The sequence below is a fragment of the Chelonus insularis genome, unplaced genomic scaffold, assembly GCF_013357705.1.
Source record: "Chelonus insularis isolate UGA/USDA-ARS -01 unplaced genomic scaffold, ASM1335770v1 contig_117_pilon, whole genome shotgun sequence".
NCBI lineage: Eukaryota > Metazoa > Arthropoda > Insecta > Hymenoptera > Braconidae > Chelonus > Chelonus insularis.
The window spans coordinates 792,103-804,903 of record NW_023276358.1 but is presented as its reverse complement, the minus strand read 5'-3'; the positions used below and the strand labels follow the sequence as shown (position 1 = coordinate 804,903).

At 31.6% G+C, this 12,801-nt stretch overlaps 2 protein-coding genes across 4 annotated transcripts; both read right to left on the bottom strand.

Annotated features, from left to right (window-relative positions):
* Positions 1-849: 849 nt before the first annotated feature.
* LOC118064961 (protein stum) lies at positions 850-8,113 on the bottom strand. The gene is made up of 8 exons (XM_035079935.1): positions 7,382-8,113; positions 6,259-6,705; positions 4,485-5,889; positions 2,989-3,315; positions 2,457-2,667; positions 2,190-2,316; positions 1,927-2,121; positions 850-1,292 (listed from the first exon to the last, which is right to left on the bottom strand). The coding sequence occupies exons 2-8, from the start codon at positions 6,671-6,673 to the stop codon at positions 1,162-1,164; spliced, it is 2,811 nt and encodes a 936-aa protein (XP_034935826.1). The 5' UTR covers positions 6,674-6,705; positions 7,382-8,113; the 3' UTR covers positions 850-1,161.
* A 440-nt stretch (positions 8,114-8,553) lies between these two features.
* LOC118065182 (uncharacterized) lies at positions 8,554-12,743 on the bottom strand. 3 transcript variants are annotated; one of them, XM_035080318.1, is made up of 4 exons: positions 12,429-12,743; positions 11,607-12,002; positions 11,418-11,501; positions 8,554-11,124 (listed from the first exon to the last, which is right to left on the bottom strand). In XM_035080318.1, the coding sequence occupies exons 1-4, from the start codon at positions 12,444-12,446 to the stop codon at positions 9,364-9,366; spliced, it is 2,259 nt and encodes a 752-aa protein (XP_034936209.1). In that variant the 5' UTR covers positions 12,447-12,743; the 3' UTR covers positions 8,554-9,363. The 3 variants fall into 3 exon arrangements, with proteins under 3 accessions (XP_034936209.1, XP_034936219.1, XP_034936228.1); XM_035080328.1 differs by lacking the exon at positions 12,429-12,743 and adding an exon at positions 12,105-12,232; XM_035080337.1 differs by lacking the exon at positions 12,429-12,743 and adding an exon at positions 12,119-12,229.
* Positions 12,744-12,801: the final 58 nt, after the last annotated feature.

Here is a 12,801-nt window from a genome sequence, read left to right as displayed (position 1 = left end):
ATTATCTGATATCCTGATATTCATTAATTTTTTTTGTAGGCAATTTTTATTTCACGTTCTTTTTTCATTCATTCTCAAAATATTTTAGTGCAAAAATAATAATTTTTCATGTATATTCAAATATTTTTTAGTGTTATAACTCGTAATCACTTACACTCACTCGCCAAATATTTTGAAACTATAAAACACAGCCACAAGAACAAATTGATAAACAAATACACTCTTTACTACTGTTTAATAATACGTCATCGCGACAGACATTGAAACAGCGGGGGTTAAAAGATATGCGAGCGAAAGAATAAATGCAACAAAATAGAAAATACAAAATACGAATGCTTCAGCTGCTAGAAATTTATAAAATGTAGTGTGATTAATTAATCATATTTTTAAGTTTTAAAAATAGTTGTTAGTATCGCTTATAAAAAAAAAGAAACATGCAACCGCTTTCACAAACACACTGTAACATTCATATTATATTAACATTATATACTTGTACGTATTGACATATTAAATCACATCATTAAACATGTTATACTCAATAACTCAATATATTTCATATTAATCAACAATTTGACACCCACACTACCACTTCATTGTCTCATCAACTCCATTCTCTTCTCAAAACCTTGATCAATTATTATTCACCAAATTAAAAAAAAAAAATCTACAGAAGAATGATTCCATTTTATAAATAATTTATTCAATTAAAGTTTTCAGTAAAAAGAAAAAAAAATATTGCATATTTCCTGTAAATAAGAGAAATAAAATAATTTTTTTTTAAATATTTATTAAAATTTCCAAATTTTAATTAGCTATCTTATTTATAATAATTAATGGTAATCTTCGTAATTAATAATCAATGAGTGATATGATTAATTATTAAATATATTTATCAATTGGATCAATATTTACAAGATTTATATCAAGTACACGTACATCATCTTCATTGGAATACAATGTAAAGCGTGCAGTATAAAAAAAATTCAGAAAAAACTGTTATTTTTTAACGACGTTTTTTCTGTCGCCAATATCAAAGTACAATAATATCATATTTACATGCTTTCATTGAAAGCAAAAAGTTTGAAAGACTATATATGATGTATCATTGGACGGAAGAATGAGAGAAAATCGCAAGAAAGCAATCAGATCAATTAGGTAGGATCAACGTGTCCGTTCCATTTCTCTGAGAGCTTGGGTTGGAACTCCTGGTGCAGGTAAAACTGTTCTTTCATCACCTCTTGCTTCTGGATCATTATTCGATGCCTCTGTAGCTTTGAAACGCTTCCACTTTCCTAAAAAAAAAATTTAATTATTATTTTTTATTATTATTTACATAAACCTCCAATCACAAAAAATTCCAAATAAATATATTTTAAACTAAAAAATTATGTAAAATATAGAGATATATAAAAAAACGTATGTACACATATACATATGTATGTAAAATATTGAAAAATTAGTAAAAAATTAAAACTATAAATATTTTTTTCTCATAGAAAATATGATTTTCAAATAAATAAAAGATAAAATGTATTTATTATATTTATACATTAAATGCATTCAGAAAAAAATCAAAGTGAAGAAAGATTTTTCCATATACTTGAGATAATTAATGATAAATATGCACATTAATGATTTCGTGCATATTCATCGTTAAAAAACAGTAAAAGTCTGTTATTAAATACAAGTGTTGGTAATATATCGATGTCGATTACTTTTTAAACATGAATATGTACATTTCTGAAATAAATCCATGGAAAAATTCTTTTTCTGTTATAACTTCCACCTCTTTTCCTTAAAGCTTTAATTACTCCAAATGTAAATGAAAAAAAAATAGTATATCAATTTACTTAAGAGAATATTAAATAAATGATTGCTAATTATTTTTGATTGTTTGTTTAGAGAATAAAAAAAACTTTTACTTACTTGCTAACCGAATCATTGTGACACCCCACCAGATACTCCAACCCCATCCAACAAGACAAAAAAGAACTGTAAAGAGTTGGCTAATTCCAACAATTATATTGACAATCAAAGCACCGAATCTTGACTTGGCACTGGCTGTCGCGGCAAAGCGAGGCTGGCCAAAGCAAAGATTGAAGAGTCCACTCCACAAGGTGCCTATTAATCAAAGTAATTAGTCAATGAATGATGGAGCGATCTTGTAAGGATGATTAAACATTACTTACCAGTTCCGGGAAGGAGGATATTCCAAACGAGGCAAAACCAGGCTAGTGGGACAGGAAGACAGGGAATGGCAGCTCGCATCACCGAGTTGTGCTCAATAAGAACATCCGGAATCTTGGATTTGTGTTCCTAAGTCATCATTTATGATTAATTGCCAATTAACAGTTATGTAATTTGTCAATTGTATCAAGCCTAATTGATTTGATAGTTCAGATAGGCTTAAAACCATCTGTAATTTGATCTTAGATTCAAGATTACCCTTGATTTACCTCAGATAATGGTGGTGGTGGTGCGACACTAGTTAGACTGTGTTTGGCACGTACATTCTTGGTTGGCTCAGAACCACGTCTACAAGAACAACAACTAGGCCATCGGCACCAACTCCAACTTGACTTACATAATAGACAACAGCTTCTTTCTGGACGACAGCAGCTTGTCGTTGATTCCGCTGGGGCTATCTTTGAATGCCATCGAACACTTCTGTAATTAGATCACTTAAATCACTCAATTTCCTTAGTGTTGTCAACATGTACGGAGTTAACTTGAATAAGATTGAACGTTTATTTTATTTTTCAATAAAATTCAATAAAATTTTTTAAATTACGTCAATTCAAAATAAAGATTCATATCATACTTAATTTCTAGATATTGATTTTTATGATTAAAGTATTTTCAAGTCAAAGAAAATTTCATGAAATGGTGAAACACTTATTTCTACTTTATAATATTTACATTTTATAAAAAAAAACATTGAACTCATTTATTTTTATGCACACTTATAAAATATGAAGTAAATATTACCTTAAACAAGCTGCTCTCATTCTGGAGCAAGCATTTGGCTTTGGAGTAACATTTTCAGTTGCTTGTTGTTGCTGTTGCTGTTGTTGTTCATTTGGATTTTCATTCTCTGTTTTTTTCATTTTCTCCACTTTATTCTTCTTTTTTCGCCTCATATTAGGAAACCTCATAACACTTTTATTTTTCTTCATCATTTTCTGTTTACCCCAACGGTCTCTCCATCGTTGTACCACTGAATCCTTCCACCTTTTGAACCTCTCACGTTTTGAAATTGGTTGCCTACTTGAAGCTGGAAGAATTTCCTCAGTAGATTCTGCTACTTCCACAATTCTGTCATCAGGAAAAAACGGCACATCAAGAGAAAAAGTCAAGGGCGAAAGTACTTCCTCCAAACTTCCAAATTTTTTTGATTTCATTTTGAGTATCTAACCCCGGTGAACCGATTTTTACTTTCAAATGAATTTTTTTTTAACAAGAATTCCAAATTTAAGACTACTTTTATGCTAAGAGGACGTTAAAACTCGTGCGATCGGTCGCATTGGACGTTGGTTACTCAAAGATTGCGGCTTAGCCCAAGTCCGCGGTTGGTCAGTTCTAAGAGGGGACAAAGGGAGACCAGGTCACGCAAAGATTTCATTCAAAATCGATATCTACCCTAGACTTTTGTTAAAACAACCTGATTCTATAATAATCTAATATTTTCAAAAACTTCTTAAATATTTTTCAATAAAAATCACTAAGAATTTCTTTCCTTGATAGGATATGTTAATTCTTTGCTCATTACTCCATGTCTCATTTTTTATTGAGAAATATTAAGGAGAAAAAAATGTCAAGCTAATGTATATGAGTCAATGAAAAAGCAAACTTTTGTTCTCCTTACTTCTACCCTCTCTTCAACAAAAGACCTTGGCCGCACGCGACGTCACGACGTTCATTTTCACCCTGAGCGATAAGACTACGGAATAAGAAAATAATAATGACCAATTGATCAACTTTTTTTTTAGCCCGAGCAAGCGCCTATACTAATTCAAATTTACGGAAAACCTCACGCTTAATCAGGAACTTAAATTAATTTTCATAATCAAGAAAAACATCTTAAAATTTGCGTTTTCTTAAGTCCGAGAGTCCATGCAAATCGGCCGGACGCGATCGATAAGCGACTCCTGGACGAGCAAACAAGCTAGCACGCCTGAGGTCAAGAAACTCTAGTCTGTTCGACAATTTTATCGGCTTCCAACCAAAGAAAAAGCAAGTAGATGTGTTGGTATATTAAATGAAGAAATAAAAATGTTTCAGAGGCTAGAAATAATTGAATACAGAGCAAAGGAAATTATTCTAAAAAGGAAATAACGAACAAACATTGTGCAAAGCAATTTTAAAATGATCTCAAATCTTTATAATTATAATATCAAATTCAGTAAATCTTTTAGTTAGAAAATTAAATTTAAAAAAAGAAGCTAAAAATATTTGTAAATAGCAAATAAACGAAAATTACTTACGCAGAATCACCATTTCTTTGATTTTCTAAATTCATAACATTTCCACTAAGTGTTTCAATCTCTTGTGATCTCTTAACTACGTGAGTACCCCTTTTTTCTCGAGCTGAAGACACCCCTCGCACTGTATTCAAACTTACTCCAGTATCAGTTGATCGAATACTTTCTCCAGAATACGTTGATAATCCATTAGATGATTTGATAGAATTTTCGCTGCCGTGATTCTTTAATTTATCTTGAGCTTGAATTTCTGGACTTTCAATCGTAGTTTTCATCTGACTTTCAGATTTTTCATTAGCAGGGTTCATTAAAAAAACATTGGAACCTGTACTAGAAGCAGCTTGTGGCTTTTCAACCTCTTGAATGGACTTTGATTTCTTTTCTGCTTCATCTTCCTTTGTTTTATTCTCTTTAAGTTCGATCAATTCACTCGTATCCTTTCCATCTTTTCCCTCCTTTCTACCTTCTTTTTTTATTTCTTTATCAGCTGTAATAATCTCAGTATTATCCTTACTTTCCTCTTTGTCGATATTTTCTACAACCGCTTCAACATTCATTGGCTCAACAACAACATCAGTAGACGAAGACGATTGTGGAGTTTTTTCATCTTTCACAATAGCAGAAATCTTTTGACTTGTTGATGCATTTGAACTTTGTATTTCGGGTGAGCACGATCTAGAAGAGTTTTTCTTATCTTCTTTAGAATTTTTTACTGAAATAGAATCTATGTCTAGAGGCAAAATTTTGGCAGCATCAATTTTAAGAGGCTGAACAGCAGTTGTTGTCGTGGCATTAACTACACTAGCAGTTCCGTCACCAGCTGCTGGTTGTTTAAGAAGATCAGCAATACCTAGATCTTTATTTGCAACTTCCGGTTGTGTTGAATTACTTTCCACTTCTACAGCTGCAGCTTGATCATTAACTTGGTTAGATGAAGCTGAGTTAGATTCAGTAGCTGGAGGTAAATTTTCTTTTATTATTCTCTCAGGTTTTTCAGAGTTGGGGAGTTGAATAAATCGACCACTGGGTGTATGACGAATAGGTATTTTCGTAGGCGATCGATTAATTTTCTTCTCCGATTGTGCTTGGGCATTAGTTATAGTTGTAATTGGTAATGTAGTATTAGTAGTGGTAGTAAAACTATTTAGATTTGTGGTCGAGTTGGGGGTTGGTTTTGTTGGCTTGTTTGATAGCTTAGCAGCACGTGTCGTTTCCAGGACTGGACGTCTTGTAGTCGTAGGAGCCTTGAGAGAGCTGGAACGAGGGATTCTTGTGACATAACGACCTGAGCGACGTTCCCATCGATCACGATCCTTGTTCTTCTGGCTTTTGGTGCGGGAAATGAAGCCTCTCTGTGGTTGGGGAATCAGACTTTGTTTCCTGGGACTATTTCCTTGCGATAATGATTCTAAAATGGAAGGTGGTACTGTTTAATAAAAGTAACTTTTTCTGTTGAAAACTAGATGTTTACATTTTTAAAATAAATACTAAAATCATATGAGTAATTGGATTAATTTATCACCATAAAAATAAATACACTGGATTAATTATAAGGTTGTTTTTATTTCACGGAAGAGAATGTTTTATTTAAATAGTATATTCTCCCCAACTTAAAACACTTTTTTAATTTCTATTGACACGTAATAATTTTAATATTCAATATTTTTAAAATGAAATAATGTCATTTCGTTGTAAATGAAACGATAATTTTAATAGCTTACAGCTGTCCTAAAATATTAAGGAAGTGGAAAAAATTTGAACAGTCAGTAAATCTTACTTGGTTGAATAAATCGTCTCTGAGCCGGCACTGGAGGACTTTGGGGCCTTGACTGAGCATGCGGAGGCGGTCCTTTAAATCCTCTTGGTCGAAATGGCGAGGATCTTCCATGAATCACTCGATGAGGTGACAGAGGACTTCTAATTCTTTCGTGAGCAGGTGACCCTGCTACCGATCGTGATATAGATTCCCCCGAATCTGCAAGGATCACGAAGCTCGACCTTCGATGAGCTCGTGCTGTCGACGATGATCCACCTGTGATTTTGTAAGGTTCTGGAGCTCTTGGTGGCTCTGGAATACCCAAGTAATAGTCACTGATATTGGTATCTTCCAGAACTCGAAATCCATAGCTTTCTACTCTTGGTTTTCTGAATCTTCTTGAGTCTTCGAAGTCACCTTCTACCCTTCGTCGCATCTTGCCTTCTCTTCCTCCTCCACCTCGCAACCCTGTGTCAAAATTTATTGCCTAGTTCATGTGTATTTATACTCGCTTGTCAGATCTAAGGATTAATTACGTTTTAAATGACCTAAGAGATAAATTAAAAGCTTGCTTATTTGAATTACTTTAATATTTAATAATTAAATAAATCGTTATTGAATTTGAATCATTTTTAACATTCAATTGATATAGCAAATATTTAAAATAGCAATGTCCAACTAAATCAAACAATGTACAATATTTCACACTAATTAAGACTCCATTCTCCTGTTAATTAATTCTTCTTCGATACACTAATTAATCCTACAATGAAATTATTTGATCAAACATCAAACTGATAAAACAAGAACTAATCAAACTACTTCAAGCACTTGGTCAACTGCTACTATTTAGTTAATTGCAGAAGGAATATAATTACATTCAAACTACTTGATCACCATCATCAGCTATGATTGTTCTTTAAGGGTAAATTTCAATAGAAATAACGTCAGAATTGTTTTAAAATAAACTTCAACGTCACGGTCAGCAATCAAAGAGAAATCGTTTGTGCATGTTTGAAAAATTTTCTTGAAATCGATCGTGGCAAGGATTTTAACGTAAATTTTTTTAGTAATTTTATTTTACTGAATGAACTTTAACTATTCCAATTAAATATAAATTAAATTTCAATCATAATTGTCTTACCAGCGATCTACTCGATGCGACTCCGTCTCGAGCGAGACTCGCTTGTCTTCCACAAACGCGAAATCATTCGAGGCACTGGAAAACAAGTAGCGAGAACAACCGTTCTGACTGACCGACCAGCCAGTCAGCCAGTCGGCGAGAACACTGGACTCGAAACACTCTACTAGAATAAGTAGACTTCAGTCTAATACTTGCAGGCGGGGAAGAATAGCTTATAGCGTGATACCCCTTCATTGACGCGTGCCGCCAAAATTTTCCACGTGCACTTGACAATCTCCTTTCATATCTATATGAATTATCTTTAACACGCATTTTCGTTTTCATCTATTTTTAAATAGTAGAATTATTATTAATAACTAAGCTGACAATCTGATAATTAAATTTCTCCATCGACTTCTTGGTTTTCTTATGGTTTCGTCATCTTCATTTCTCGTCTCCACGCTGTTTGCTGCGATGATGAGGCATTTCTCTCAGCTTCGATGAGCAAGCGAAACGTTATACGTTTGCAAAGAAAGTAATCTAGGTCGGCTGGTTGGAAAAGCTTTGCTTCCAACGATTGGATTTAATGTGCAAAATACAACGATTATTACTGTCTATATACTCAGCTACCAATTACTAGAGCATTAGCTTGATTGGAGAGAAAACTGGGCAGGGCATATTTCTTTTGTTATCAGGGATGTTACTTCTATATCATCGTTTGACCTTTTCTTCTATATTCATTTTATCTCTCAAGAAAAACTGAAATCAAAATAAAAATTGTATTAAAATAAATGAAAAAAATACTCTTAAAAAAAAAAAAGTAATAATATTATAGTGAAAGTTTAAGTAATGAAAGAAAATTAAATTTTTAAAATTAATTGTTTAAGTATGTTTAATTTTTTATAAAAAATTAGTAAAAGCGCATATTATTTCTGTAGAAATAATTTTTAATTCATAAAATATTTGATAAAGTAAATGACCTAATTATTAGCCATGTTCTAGTTTCTGAATTTTTAAATTAATCGAGTTAATTTATTCTATTGATAAAAATATTTGACAATAAGTGAAATAAATTCTGTAAGCGTTATCTTTATATCTGTAAGATAGAATTTTAAAAAATTAAACTTTTATATTGCCTTAATAAATTTGCTAATCATCAATTAAGTAATTATAGTTTGCAAGAAAAGAATAAATTTGTAGAGCATGCTCAAATATATATTTATTCCATTAATTTTCGTATATACAGACTTCAAAGTTTACTTTGTTCTAACAAATAGACCCAGCATTATACATTCGACTAATAGATACACTGGCATATCATCACGCAGAAAAGATTTTTTTCCATAAAAAAAAAATCTAGCCAAGTACAATTTAAAAACTAGAGGCCAATACTTGGTGGCCTTTGGCATCAAATAGTCACGCATTCAAGCTATTAACCAAGTAGGTAATATAATAATAATACTGCCTATGATTCCATCATTATTGTGCGACACTTATAAGCATTTAATGTCGTACAATAAAATAGCTTAATCGACTGTAGTATTGTCATTAATGTTTTTTAAATATTAATTCATTAAAACTTATTTCATTGTACATAAAATTCATGGTAAGATTTTTTTAAATATTGATTTTTCTTACTTTTTTCAGCATAACAGCAATAATTATTAATTTCCGGTAAAATAAATGAACTCTGCAGTCGGAGATATTTTTTGCTAAAATTTATGATCCAATAAATATGAATCGTAGCGAATTTTGAGTTTTAGGCCAATTTTATTTATAGTTAAAGCCTCGATAAAAACTCCGTGCATAAATAATTTGTTCATTTTATTTATATAATATTTTTTGCTATTCAACGAATGATTAATTAAGGAATATTTATGTTGATTATTGCATAAATATTTTCAAACGCAGGGACTTCAATGATAAATTAAATATAGCACAGCATTATCTTGATTAGAAGAAGAACAAGAAGAAGCGTTAATTATACGCAGAATTGCTTGACGTTATGTTGCCGCTCCACTTTTCTCGAATGCCTTTTGTGTCTTTTTATGATCTTTTCGATACTTTTCAATCGTTAAATCAGCATTGACATTAGTCGCCAATCGCAAAGATACTGGATCAAGGCTAGCAGCTAATTTCAAATAAGTTTCCTCCATTTCTTTGGTAATTTTTATTTCGTAAGCTGAATCCTTTTGTTGTACATTGTTCTTCTCATCATCACCATCATCTTCAGTATTGGAATCGAAAGAAATAAGATCTTTTATTTCACCTTCAGGCTTGACATTCATCTCAATAGAAGTATTTTCAACATTTATCGTTGATTGTTCGTTCATTTTTGGGCTGGTAATATTTAAGTTTAATGTGGACGTTAGAGGTACATTTTCATTTATCAAATCATTTTGATCATCAGTTGGCATTTCAATCAATGTGCAAGAAGGTTTTTTAGTTTTTGTACTCGATTGAGAATTGATCCCAGCACTACTAACAACGTTTCTTAGATTACTAGACATTTTTCCAGAATTCCCAACAGATGATTGAACCCATTCAGCGACTCTCTGCAGCTGGGTTGCATCATTAGGTAAAATTGGAAAGGCTTCATCACTGCTAGTTGATAAAGACCTTCCAGATGTCGTCGATTTGGCAAGATTGTGGACAAGAGCTGTGTTAGTTTGATTGGCACTTCCACTTCCGCTTCCTGAACTCGTATAAAGAACAGTCTGATACTGACCTACATTGTCTAATAAAATATTCTTAGATCCTTCTCTCACTTTAATTAAGCAATTTCTCGGTCCTGATAGTCTATCTTTAACGGTTAAATTATTATTCACCATCCGTCGCTTTTCATTGATAGATTGGACTAGATCACTAGAACTGGAGGACGGTTCTGAACTTGAAATTACCACACTATCATTACTAAAACTCGGACTTGCTGCTGAATCTGGCGATTGATGATTTGCATTCACTGCATTCGTTACTTCTATGAGAGTTACTTGGTTTAAATTGTTTATATTACCATTTTCCATTTTCCAAACTCGTTCATTTATCACATCCAACTGTGTATCATTTTTTCTATTGCTTTCTTTTTTATCATCATGCGTTGAAGTTATAAATTTCGACTTTGTCCAGGTATTTTTCCATATTCTGTCATTTATTATTTCTGTTGGATTTACTTCCGAATGAAAAGCTGTATCAGAAAATTGTGGATTTACTTTTATGTCTGATTCTGACCAACATTCTCCTTTTTTTGTTTTTATTTGCTTGATTTTTGTTATAGATGCCTTCGATTGCCTCTCAATTTTTGTCTGCGTCGGTAATGTTTGATTGATTTTCGCACACACACCCGTTTTATTGAGTGTCTGGTTTATTGTTTCGTCAATTTTAGAAAAGTCGCTTATAAGTCCGCTTGGGTAAATTTTCGATGTATGCTCTGGTGAAAAACTCGTTTGAGTTTCTGAGTCAACCATCAAAATACTTTTATGACAGACGCATGTGTCACAATGTTTAGCGAATATCCTTTCTCTTTCTCTATCTTCAAGAACTTTAGCCATTATTGCTGCTGAAACCATATCAACCGGAGGCTTTCCGTCGTCACTTTCATCATCACTATATTTATCAGTACTAGATTTAGTAATATTATAAACCATCGCCGTTGGTGGAAAAGTTGAAATAGGTACAGTTATACTTTTAACGTCAGGGGATTGATCTCTTGGTCTACGTTTTTGATTGACGTAATTTCTAACTTTTGCTTGTACTTCTGTTGGCAGCTATAATAATATAATTTTCTTAATTTGTTTCTGAATATAAAATAATTCAATAAAATAACAATTTAAATTGAAAAATCCAATTATCTATAAATAGAATTTTGAATTAAATATAAAAAATCTGAAAATAAGAAATTTATTTTGATAGAATTATGATAATTTTATAGAAATAAATTTTAATAAACATATTTTAAACACAGGATATTACTGAGAAAATCAATATAACACCGGAAATTGTTTCAAACACTATCGATAATTGGATTTTTTCTTTAAAATGATGAGCTCTATTGTCTTACCGAGTCATATTTCTGTCCCACAAAGTTTGACGGCTTACACTGTAGTAATTGAATAGCTAAATTCACATCGTTTCTGTATTTAGCCTGCAATATTTTATCAATGAAACGTTAATAATGATCTTGTATTTATGTGAGAAGTATTTATTTTATAAAATAAATCTATAGAATTATCGATGTGAAGAAACTCACGTTGTCTTGAGACAAACGATGTATAGTATAATTAGCATCAGCCAATCGATGTGACAAAGTTGCAATATCCTTAGTAAAGGCACCTTTTTCAGTCTCACATTTATCTACGATTTTAAGCAGTTTGTCCTCTAAATTCTGATTCACTTTTTGAACCCTTTTATGTGCCTCACAAAGTCGAGAATATTTCTCTTGCCATGTTCGAATTTCTTCTTTCATTGAAGCTAGCTCTCCATTAGGAAATTTTTCAGCTTCATTTAGAAATTGTGTTTCCATTTTGACTATGTGACTGTCTTTTTCTTTTAAGCTTTGTCTCAAATGCTCAATTTCAGCATGTAAATGCACGTCACTGTGCCTATGGTATTTTTTTGTGCATCTGGCACAAACACAGCCACATTCCTGAAAAAAAATTTTTTTTAATTAAATTAACTTGACTAGATATTAAATGTTAATCTTCGAAAAATGAATTAATCACTTCAATAAATTGTAAAAGAGCAATACCAATAAATATTGACCTGAAGTTATTGTAATAACTATTTATAGATTTTATTTGAATGCGCGAAAAGAATAACAAACCAAGACGGTAATTAATTCTACGATTGAAAAATTGTATACTTAAGGAAAATAACTTATCGTAATGTAATAATTGCAGTAATTAAATAAAAACTAACAAACATATGACTTATAATTATAATTGTAAACCTATCATCAAAGAATACTCGTTTAATTTATTGCCTGACCTACAATATTCATACACAACAGATGGATTATTATTCAAAGTTATTGTCTTTAACTCTTAAATAAATCTTTCTATTCAGTACATACCTTACATTTCTCTGACATGATTAAGTATATTTCTACAAATTTTGAAACAAAAATAAGTACTCCATAAAATCCTTTCTCTCCGATAGTTATTCGTCATAACCCTCTCTTTTCATCAGAGTAGATAACATTTCATGTCGCATAATAAACAACCGTCATTGTCACGTACTATTCTTTATCAAATTAAAAAATATAAATATTACAAAAAAAAATCACGTTTTATTAACTACTGGAATACATGGTGGATTTTTTTTAGTGTAGAGTAAAGTATCTTGAAGACGTGTTGAACAAATACACGTTCAATTGCGCAAACGTGTTAATTTCCCACCATGTTTGTTTTTTTGACGTGTTTTTTGATAACAGAGAAAAACGTTCT

Bases quoted from the DNA above. Each gene is read 5' to 3' on its own strand.
- LOC118064961 (XM_035079935.1), bottom strand. From the start codon at position 6,673: ATGCGACGAAGGGTAGAAGGTGACTTCGAAGACTCAAGAAGATTCAGA. The intron at 2,668-2,988 runs GTAATATTTACT...ATCTAATTACAG, and splicing joins ATGAGAGCAGCTTGTTTAAG to AAGTGTTCGATGGCATTCAA. The intron at 1,293-1,926 runs GTAAGTAAAAGT...TTTTTTTTTTAG, and splicing joins CACAATGATTCGGTTAGCAA to GAAAGTGGAAGCGTTTCAAA.
- LOC118065182 (XM_035080318.1), bottom strand. The intron at 11,502-11,606 runs GTGAGTTTCTTC...AAAATATTGCAG, and splicing joins ATCGTTTGTCTCAAGACAAC to GCTAAATACAGAAACGATGT. The intron at 11,125-11,417 runs GTAAGACAATAG...ATATTATTATAG, and splicing joins TGGGACAGAAATATGACTCG to CTGCCAACAGAAGTACAAGC.